This window comes from Mustela erminea, chromosome X (genome assembly GCF_009829155.1).
Source record: "Mustela erminea isolate mMusErm1 chromosome X, mMusErm1.Pri, whole genome shotgun sequence".
In the NCBI taxonomy this organism is placed as follows: Eukaryota; Metazoa; Chordata; class Mammalia; order Carnivora; family Mustelidae; genus Mustela; species Mustela erminea.
The window spans coordinates 33,159,103-33,170,140 of record NC_045635.1 but is presented as its reverse complement, the minus strand read 5'-3'; the positions used below and the strand labels follow the sequence as shown (position 1 = coordinate 33,170,140).

The following is an 11,038-nucleotide window of genomic DNA, read 5'->3' as shown; positions in this document are numbered from 1 at the left end:
CTGGAAGGGGGGAACCATATAGCCATAGAGGAATAACTTCTATTTCCCTCAGCTCCTTCCTAATCTTTACAAACTTGAGCCTACACAGTGTAAAACAGAACTATCACGGTGGGTGGGGCAAGAGAGTAAACTACAGGCTCACATATTAGGCAGCCAAACTTGATGCGTAAAATGGGCACCCCTGAAAAAATTTCCCAGTTTACCAGTAAACATCCCAAATGTATGGTTTTAAGCTGTTCATCAGTACTGATAACATGCCCCAGTGTTCACAGGAAGTTAAACCTTACTCATAACTTTAAATAAAGAGACCCTCCAAGAAGAGGACTGTGTAGATTCACATCATTGGGGAAGCTTTGTGAAAAAATGAAGTGTTTGGCACCATTGTTAAATGGACTGTGGAGGCCAGACAGATAACTAGTATTGTGTCTGTGTTAAATTTCCCAAATTTAGTCACTGTACTATGCCTCTGCCCTTAGGAAACACACACTGAAGTACTTCGGAATAAAGCGCGAAAGAGACAAAGCAAGAATGACAAAGCAAACACAGAAAGATGTTAATAGGTAGACCAAGGTGCAAGATAGAAAGGAATCCCTTGCAGTTTCTTGAGGTTTTTCCATTAGTTTGAAAATACTTCAAACTGAAACACTTACAAACAGCAAATGAAGTAATTTTAGATTGACCTACTTAAACATTGTACTTGTTGATATTCAGTTTTCTCAAGGGGTTGACTGAATGCCAAGGGCAATCTTTGAAAGGACTTATCCTTTAGCTGAGTCTTTCCAAATTGCAAGGCCATCTTCAGAAAAGGAATTACTCAAACAATCCCCGTTTATCTCATGCTCTGAAACAACTCCTTCAATAACTGATAGTTTTTCTTCCAAAACTATCAGTGGATAGTTTGTAAATGGATTGTCATTTACATTTGATTATTTATGTTAATATCAAGTCACCTGTTTATTTCTGAATCAGTACACCATTTATGTTTGTCTAGAAGAGATCTGTACTGCCTCTCTTTTTTTGGTATCACACGCAGCAATCAACAGTCAGCTGAGAAGAACCTCAGTATCAAGCAGTGTAGCTTCAACGAATGCAATAAATGCTTATGAAACAGAGAAGATTCCATGAACTGTTGGTGTCTTGCAAGTCACAATCCTAGCAGTCTCAAATTTCTCGTCCTGCAGAAGGAATTTCCAGGTGAGGTTAAAAAAAGCCATAATTAATCACAATGAAACCATTTTCAAATTTCTGTTTTTAAAATAATCCCTGACATCAAAAAGCCAGGGAAGAACTGTATAAGGAATGAAACACAAGGGGAAACTGAAAAATTAATTTATTATATGAAGAAACATAAACAGTAGTTATTAGAGTCAATGGCTGCAATGGAAGCAGCCTGCGAAAAAGTTCACATCCACAGTTTATTGACTGAGAGGTACTGACACATAACACTCATAACCACAGCACTAATGTTCTAAGGTGGTTTCCAAGGAAACGCAGTATTTGACACTTTTAATGTTTATTTTCCCATTTACAAGCCTGAAAAGATTAAACCCATATTCAATTAAAGTCTAACAGGATCAGGCATTCAACTCATAAAGCATAACTGTCAAAAGACACTAGCTACTATGTCCTTCATGAAAGATGAAAGATACAAAAATGAACAACGCATAATCACTAAAAGCAATTTCTCAGATTCCAGTGAGGTTTTCTTCCTCCAAGTACCATGTGTTTCGGTGCTAATATTTGTAAGCAACCTATGGCCAGAGAAAGGGCAACTGCTGAGTTCTCTCCAGAATAAAGACCATTTACACTTGCCCTTCCATAAGGTCAAAGGCCAAGGTATTCACTCGAGACACTCATGGAGATGATACTGCTTATTTCTCTTCTAACAGTAAAAACATAGTAACAACCTGTTTATGGACTTGAATAACTATATGAACAACTCCTTAAATATGCATGGCACTTTAAGATATTTTCACAGCATTTTCATATCTCTTATTTTAATTTGATCTTTCAACCAACAACCTTGTGAGGTAGGCCGCGCAAGTATATCATCCAAATTTGGTGGGTGAAGAAACTGAGGCATACGACAATTCAGTAACTTGTGGGCTACACAGGGGGCGCCAGTCTCTACACTGTGCTGTCTCCAGTAATGGAGAGACAAAGCCTAAATGTGTTTGATGATCTTATTTCAATATATTCTGATGAAACACTTCAACTCCATTCAGCTAAATGATCATGATTCAGTTCGAGCAGCTGTCATGACAAGTTACGGCATGCAATTAATTAGACAAAGCACTGAGAGTTTTAAAAATTGGAATTATAATGAAAAGCATTTTAACTCTCAACACACGAGGGAATTTGCTTGTTTGTCTTTCGGGCAACCTAGCTTTGCAGTCTGAACTATCATCACTTTATCATTTCAGAGGTATAATATAAATAATTTTAAAACAAAAATTCTCAGTTCACCATGACTTAAATTTTTACCACACAGAAAATAACAGTGGTTTCTCTCCCCCAAAGTGAATGGACACACATGGTCCCAGAGCAGGGATATCTGTCTGTCAAGGGTTAAAGATGACAAAATGTCCAGTTTAGTGAGCAAACCTCTTTGGCCTTATAAATGTGGCTTATAATTGGGTTATAGGAGCCTGACAGACCATCACTGTTAGTTTGGTTTGGGGTCATTTAAGATGCTTAGCTATCTTCTACATTCAAATGATTTAAAATGCATTTGAAGGCTGAGATTTGGTAACAGTTCGTGAGACAGGCTTCCAAGCCAAGGTTGGATGTATCCGTCCCTCCATCCCTCTCTAATTTGGACCACAATTCCTGCTCAAACTCACCATGTGTAACCTGTCTCCTGACAGACTGCCTATTAAAAACTGGGTCGGGGGTGGGGCGGGGAAGAAAAGAAGAAAGAAACTGAGTGGGTCAGAAAGTTCAGCCATTAGGGGTCCTTAGACCATACACCCTGACTGCCCTGCAATGTCCAGCCTAGTCAGTGACAAGTCACCTGATCCAGATATTTCCTTATCAAGGTTTTTATGGTAGACATAATGGCACTAGATCCGGGCATTTTCCCGAGACAACTGAGGATACGCTATACAATCCTTTGATGAAATAAATACGGTTCCAGATTAAAAGAGAAATTATACTGGAGACGGGAGAGCACAGAAGCATAAAATTGGAGATAGCATTCCAAAAACTCACAATCATGCCAAATCAAAATACATTCAGTTAAAGACAAAAATCCTCTGGTCATTTCATCTCTTTGTATAATTTAAAAGCTTCTGAAGTCAGTATCTAACTTGGGAGAGGAGACCCTTTCCTTTCCAATAATGAAAAGTAAAATGCCCTACGTAGTTATGCCTGGGGAGAGATTTCTGAGGAGTTTCCTAGAAAAGCTTAAGTTAACCAATGTAACTCTTGTCTAAAGCTCTTCTGACAGGCTAGGAAGAAAAGGCGGAAGAGAAGACTCTTTTTTCTTCTTTGTCAAGAAGGCAAATCCTAACAAAGTCAACTACAAATTTCCCAGAATTGCAGGATGGGACTGAACCTTGAGGAGGTTTAAACCTGCCTTCCAGCAGATTCATTTATCTTCAACCATCCTGAGAAGGTAAGATTTCTGCTTATAAAAGCCTATATCCTTTTGATATTTTAACAACCCTTGTAATCCAGAATCTCTTGAACACATTGAAGGAATACAAACCATCCTAAAATCCTCGGGCTTCCAAAGCCAAACCCAGAATTCAATTTTGCATCCATGAATCCTTGGGAATAAAGTCTCCAAGTGGGAACTTTTGAATCACAGCAGGGCAAGGTGGCTATAGCTGGTTATGTACAAAGAGCCCTAATGAGAGAAAATGGAATATCTGCCTATTCAAAAAGCAAACTTGAACAGCCCTCTCTGAAAAGTCTGACAGGAATGATATTGCTGATGACAAAACCCTACTCACCTTCTGTGGTCATGAGGACAGCTCTTGAATGAAAGCTATGCTCAGAGAAAATAAAACAAGAGGCTACCTACACCAGCAGTTCAAAAAAACCTAGAAAACCAGAAAGCTCCTGTCCTCATTCTACCTGATGGATCTAACCAGCCCAACTCAGATAGCCAAGGGCCCTTGTCAGGGAAAAGGCCAGTAACACCTGGGAGATTAAGGTCAACTACAAATAGTGGTACCCTGGGCTGCCTCTCCAATACTCAGGGCTTTCCTTGGCTTCTCTCCATAGTTCCCACATGCCCAAGAGCTCTCTAAAGAGGAGCAACTCACAGGGAGTTAAGAGCTAACTTCCCTCTCTGTCAACTGCACAGGGCCCGTCCCTTGTATGAAGAACAAGGATCAACCCAGAAAACAGTAGGTCTGAACTCCGAGAGACTCAGGTCCTACTAAGCTGAGCAGAGCTCTTCGGTATTCAAAATCTGGCTGGGCACAGAACTTATTTTACTGCTAGAAGGTGTCTCATCTCTGTCTCCGACTGACCTTTGATCCGCCTTGCCTACAGACTCACGGGACTTCCGCTGCCTGCAGTGACAGCAGACACACTTTAGCCACTCTTGAAAGCCTTCCGAAACAGTGGAGGAGAAGAGCTTTTTGCAAGGGTGGAAGAACTGATAGAACACAAGCATGAACAGGATGGCTGTGCAGTAGCCAACGAGCAACTGCAGAATCAGCAGAGGCGCGCACACGTACATATAGATGTCAGTCTTGTAAAGATACCACATGAGCAGGAGGACGGCGTTCTCAATGAATCTCAGCATGTAGTACACCAGGAGCCGGTACCAGTTCTGGGACTTGCTGATGAGGTCAGGGTTGTTGATTTTCAGCTGCACGGCTGACCAGCAGAACATATTGATCCCGGCATAGAGTAAGGTGAGGAAGCCCAGGACAATGGTGGTGCCCACGCGACTGAGGGCCTTCTCGATGTTCTCGGGGAATGGGGAGCCACTGCACCAGAAGAGGATCCAGGGATAGAGGAAGAAGCTGAAGAAGTTGATGAGCACGACCATTACCACCCAGGCCTTCAGGACGGAGGTAAAGAGGACCAGGACAATGACTCGAGTGGCAATCTCGAAGCTCCTCCAGAGGAAGATACACACATAGGCCAGAGGCTTTACTTTGACATCATACTCATCGTACTTGATCTTGATGGCTAGAATGTTGCAGCGCAACGCTCCGTATACAATGGACAACAGGGACAGGACCATGAAGAGACCTGGGGAGAGGAGAGAAAGAGCACGGTCGAGTCTCACCGGCACCAAGAATCCTGCTCTCACAGATACTTCCTCGTCCCTATTTCTCAGACCCCTCTCTTCTCTGCTCACCGGATGACTGCCAGCGGTCCGTATCCGCTCGCTGTGCTGCATGGCTTTTCCCAGGGCCGCATGATGCTGCTCTGCCCAGGGGCCGGGGAGGCCTACGGGCCAGGGAATCCATGCTCCGGGACAGCCCTCCTGATCCAAGTCTAGCCCTGATAAGAGCTGGAACAGAACTACCCTGCCCACCCCCCTGCCCCCCACGCATTGGGTAGCGCAACTCCGAGGCCTGTGTCCTCTCCAATTTTCCAGTGTTTCCTTACAGACAACTTGCTGGTCATGCGTGGTGACTGCTGTCTAACCCCGCTCCCTTTGTTGGCTGCCGTGCCTGCCTTGTCTTAGTCCCTTCTCCCGTGCTCCTTACCCCCTCCTCCAAAGACACATGCACGCAGAGCCTTGTCTCCATGTCTGCTTCAGGGTCAACTCAAATTCAGACATCTTTCTAACGCCATCTTGCTCTGCCAGAATATGTAAGTTCCTTTATGTGGTGTGTTCTGTTTCCTCCCTTAGCTTATAAATTCCCACGGAGTCAAGAATGACCAAGTCTGGGTGCCTGGATGGCTCCGTGGGATAAGCCTCGGCCTTGGGCTCAGGTCATGATCTCAGGGTCCTGGGATATCAAGGCCCTCATCGGGCTCTCTGCTCAGCAGGGAGCCTGCTTCCTCCTCTCTCTCTCTGCCTGCCTCTCTGCCTACTTGTGCTCTCTCTCTGTCAAATAAATAAATAAAATCTTAAAAAAAAAATGACCAAGTCTGACGTTCTGTCTTGGTGCCTCTGAACACAGGACAGCAGTAGGTACACAAACAGAAAGGTCTCAATAATAAATTGCTCAGTGAGTTCCTCTATATCTGCGAGAACTTGCAATTAATATTCCAACTATAGAATGCTCACTTTTCTTTACTCTTCAGTTACATTTAAGACCATAACTGCGGATTGCTGAAGAAACGAGAATCTCTCACCATTACTGGGAATCTTGTCTCGGGCTGAAAGGCCTTGGTGTTTCGAGAAATCTCAACTTGATCTGCTTATTTCTTTTTAAAGAGCTGGGGTTTTTTTTAAAGATTTTATTTATTTATTTGACACACACACACAGAGAGATCACAAGTAGGCAGAGAGGCAGGCAGAGAGAGAGAGGGTAGCAGACTCCCCACTGAGCAGAGAGCCAGATGCGGGGCTCCATCCCAGGACCCTGGGATCATGCCCTGAGCCGAAGGCAGAGGCTTTAACCCACTGAGCCACCCAGGCACCCCTTGAGCTGCCTATTTCTTAAAATGACCTGTGGCTTGGGGCACCTAGGTGGCTCAGTGGGTTAAAGCTTCTGTCTTCAGCTCAGGTCCTGATCCCAGGGTCCTGGGATCGAGCCTCACATCGGGCTCTCCGCTCAGCGGATAGCCTGCTTCCTTCTCTCTCTCTGCCTGCCTCTCTGCCTACTTGTGATCTCTGTCAAATAAATAAATAAAATCTTTAAAAAAAATGACCTGTGGCTAATGGCTTTCTTCAATTTATACCAAGCATAAATATGGCTCATTTTAAATGGGACCTGGTGGGGCGGCTGGGGGGCTTAGTCAGTGAAGCGTCTGCCATCGACTCAGGCCATGATCTCAGGGTCCTGGGATGGAGCCCCTTGCTCAGTGGGGAGCCTGCTTCTCCCTCTCCCAATGCCCCACCCCCCAACCCCCCACCCCCGGCTCAGGCTTTCTCTCTCCCGCCCCCACTCAGATAAATGAAATCTTAAAAAAAAAAAATGGGACATGGTACCGTGTTCGAGAGTACAACCCTAGTTGTGAGCTACTGTCTCAGAAATGTGCCGCCAAGCCATTAACATAAACTGTATGGCTGAAACTGAAATATAATCCCTTACGACAGACCAGCACCACCTCCAAATACTGGAGCAAGGAGAGATGGGAGGCAGGGCTTGGGGTGAGGAACCCAGAGTCTGGCTCTGGTTTTGGTCTTGTCCCGCCAGGCCACACCAGGGAAATGGTGATCTCTTTGGGTTCTGTTTTCTCACCCATAAAATTGAGATGATAATACCTTCTATGTCTGCTTCATAAAGTGCAATGTCCATATAACATAATTGTCTCTACCTTAAATGTGTAATTTAAAACACATGGGAATAAAGAGTTTTTTCCTTATTTAAGTTCTTTTTTTTTTTTTAAAGATTTTATTTATTTATTTGACAGACAGAGATCACAGGTAGGCAGAGAGGCAGGCAGAGAGAGAGAGAGGAAAGCAGGCTCCCTGCCGAGCAGAGAGTGCGATGCGGGGCTCGATCCCAGGACCCTGGGACCATGACCTGAGCCGAAGGCAGAGGCTTTAACCCACTGAGCCACCCAGGTGCCCCTCCTTATTTAAGTTCTAAATCAATGAAAAAACATCTATATTTGGTGGACATAAAAGCTCTGAGGCTTTGGTACTTATTTGCCTGGGAGAAGCTCAGTTTTACTCAAAGCATCGACTTTTTTCATTGTCTTTTGGCACTGATTTAAATCATCAAATCCATTCACTGGAAAGACTATCATCTACTAATCAAATTTAAAAGACAGAAACACTATCACATGAGTATACTGGGCAGCAATTGGACTGAATTATTTTTCCTGAGAGGCTAACTCAGCGGAGCGTTATAAAGTAGTACGTTACCAGTGATGTATTTTTATATGTTTTATGTATTTTATATTTTTACAAATTTCTACACCCTAAGGATTTAACATTGAATCTTCTTCTCTTAGCCCTTCGGTTTTCCCCACAAGAAAAATATTTCATATGCAGAAGATGAGCTAAGCATAAGTAATTAAAATGTCAATTGTATCTTTACACACATATAGTATTTATATAGTTATATTTTGGTTCTTCAAATTATTTATTACTTTTAACAGTACAATGACCCAAATGATTTTTTAAGCGTTTACCCATTTTTCTCTTGTTAGGCCAATTATTTCCAAATTGCATTTATTTCTCTATAAAGAGAATGAGCCAACGATTACCCAACTGGTGCTCGGTGGCAACCACCCACTGAAGCCTTTTGAGAATGCAAAGAAATTGTCATAAAATCACTGACTTCAATTGTCATTCCCACTGTTGGGTGGTCATTGCAAAATGTCACAGGTAGAAAGGGGTCCAGGAAGAGAGATGTACTTGGAAGACAAGAAGGCTTGTACAAAATGCTTGGAATGCACATCTCTACCTCTTGAATTAAGCTGCCATGCGAATACCTACTTATTCAGACTTAAACGGAAAAAAGTTCCCTGATGCCACTTTCCAACCTTATCTTTCCACAGTCAACACAAAAGGGCTCCATTGGCAGTCCTGCTCATTTTAGTGGCACTTCATAGAAGTCTCACTTCCCTCTAATAATCCTATTCTCATTTCCTATGAGTGTGTGTGTGGCGGGGGGAGCATTTTGCTGCTCTAGTCTTTTATTAGAAGGCAAGACATCCCCTTAGGTAAAGCTGAACAGAAGACTTTGGCACTATTTCAAACTCTTGCCATACTTATAAAGCTTCTTCCTACTCAATTCCTGTCAAATCATCTCCTCCCAAATGAACTCTTTTCCTATTTCATAGAGAAACAAATTGTTATTAGGCATGAATTTACTCATTTCCTGACTTGACACCCAAACCAAATCTCTATGTTAAGTGATGAAGAATATTTTATTGCCCAGGATTCCTCTTAGCAGGGGAATTCTCTATGTAGGAGAAGGGGAACAGCTTCTCTGTTGCTTTGGAGAGGTAACAGCGGCTGCTCCCCAGATGGGAGACGGTATATGGCAGTTCTCTGTGATGTGACTACTCTCCATGGACACTGGATCTTCAAATAAAAATGACTAAACTTATAAAATGTTTAGGTGGAATAGACATTTCCCCCAAATTTAGTGAATGACTTCAAGGACGGAACCGAGGCACACTGAGGTGGCAGAGGGCAATTGAAGGGGTTAGCACAGGAAGCTTCTGAAAATAGGAATTTTAACCAGATTTCTCTCTCTCTCTCTAAAAATTTTTGTTATTTATTTGCCAGAAAAAGAGAGCGAGCACGCACAAGCAGGGGGAGGGCAGAGGGAGAAGCAGGCTCGCCGCCAAGCAAGGAGCCCCATGTGAGACTCAATCCCTGAACCCTGGGATCATGACCTGAGCCCAAGGCAGACGCTCAACGGCTGAGCCACCCAGGAACGCCTTTAACCAGATTTCGGAAGGGCAGTACTTTCATCTCTTTTTCTTTCAACTCAGCAGCTGGAAAGTGCTTTCTTTACTGTCGAGAGCCACGATCTCCACCTGTACTGCACTCTACCACTTGCTTCCTTTTCAAAAACCTTGTTCCATCAATTATCATCTTTCTCTTCTGAATTTGCAGCTGCTCTCGCGCTCTCGGCTTGGTTCCTTGAGTGTATGAATATGCCTATGTCAGCTGCATCTGAAAAACCATCCTTCACTTGCAAAACCCGACATAATTGTGGGAGCTGTGTGATGGAACGGGAGATTCATTATAGTAGCTTCTCAATCTTTTCGCCTGTCGCAAAATTGCTATAATAATAATGCTAAAAGGGAGGAAGGAAGAGAGGGAGAGAGACAGGGAGGGAGGGAAGGGAAGGAAGAGTAGGGTGCGGGAGAGAGAGAGGAAGGACCCCTCCGTCACCCTGAACTTCTGTCTACTCTTCCACTGTCCTTGATGCTTTTCAGTCAAACCTCCTGAGTTATCTCTGATCACAACACTCACTCCTTCATCCTCAAACTCTTTGCAGTCTGGATTCTGGTCTGGCTCCTTCCTGATCTCTCTGTAACATGGGATGCTGCTTACTCACACCTTCTCGAAACTTCTCTTGGAGAAGAGATCACGTTGTTTGCTACTAATCATTCTCTTGCTTTCCTTGTAGCCTCTTCTCAACTTCATCCATAGGTACATCTTTCTCTTCCATTCAGGAACCATGCTTTTATGGTCTCCTTCTATCCCATGGCCTACTAGATTTCTCTTCCTACAGATCTTACAAGTGCCTCAAAACAAAACCACAGAACAAAACTTATTTTCCTGAAAATTCCTGATGTTTCCTCTATCAGCCCATGACACACCATCAGCCCAGATCACCCTATCCAGAAATCTACGTGTTCAGTAGGACTTTTCACCTTCCTGTCCCATCACAGCCAAGTAGATCTCTCAACTCTTGCTGCTCTGTGTGGCTCATGGACCAGGGGCGAAGACACTGGGAATTTGTTAGACGTGCTCCACCTCAGACCCAGTGAATCAGAATCTGTATTTCGACAGGATTTTCAAGGTGATTAGTATGACCATTACAGTTTGAGAAGTACTGCCCGAAGTTCTTTTCCTCTTGCCTTTCTGGTTCTGTCCCTTGTTAACTCTCATGTGGTTCTTGCCACGGGGTCCTAACTCCTTTCTTTCTCTGCCGCCAGTCTTCCTTGTCTTTTTGCCTGGATAAACCCTATTTGTTTTAAGGTTCAGTTAAAGTGTTAACTCATCAATGATGCTTTTCTTCAGCTTTTATTTGACTACATTCATTCAGTTGTGCTAAATGCTTCCAAGACTCTTCTGAGCCCAATTAACTGCCCCTTTATTGAGATCTTACAGCCATCTACCTATGCAGACTTTGATTTCATCACTTGATATCTTGGGTTTGGCACGATCTCCTATGTGGTGCCTCTGTTTTGATACAGATTTTTGTCACCAGCACCTAGCACAGTGACTGGCACAAAGCAGGTAATTGATACATGTATACTG

The 11,038-nt window shown here is 43.4% G+C and overlaps 1 protein-coding gene across 1 annotated transcript in view; it reads right to left on the bottom strand.

Annotated features, from left to right (window-relative positions):
* Nucleotides 1-1,313: 1,313 nt before the first annotated feature.
* Nucleotides 1,314-11,038, bottom strand: part of XK (X-linked Kx blood group) — a 40,145-nt gene continuing 30,420 nt past the window's right edge. The window contains exon 3 of the mRNA XM_032330764.1: nt 1,314-5,214. Within this exon, the coding sequence (XP_032186655.1) occupies nt 4,388-5,214 (827 nt within the window). The 3' untranslated portion in view covers nt 1,314-4,387. The remainder of the gene's footprint in view (nt 5,215-11,038) is intronic.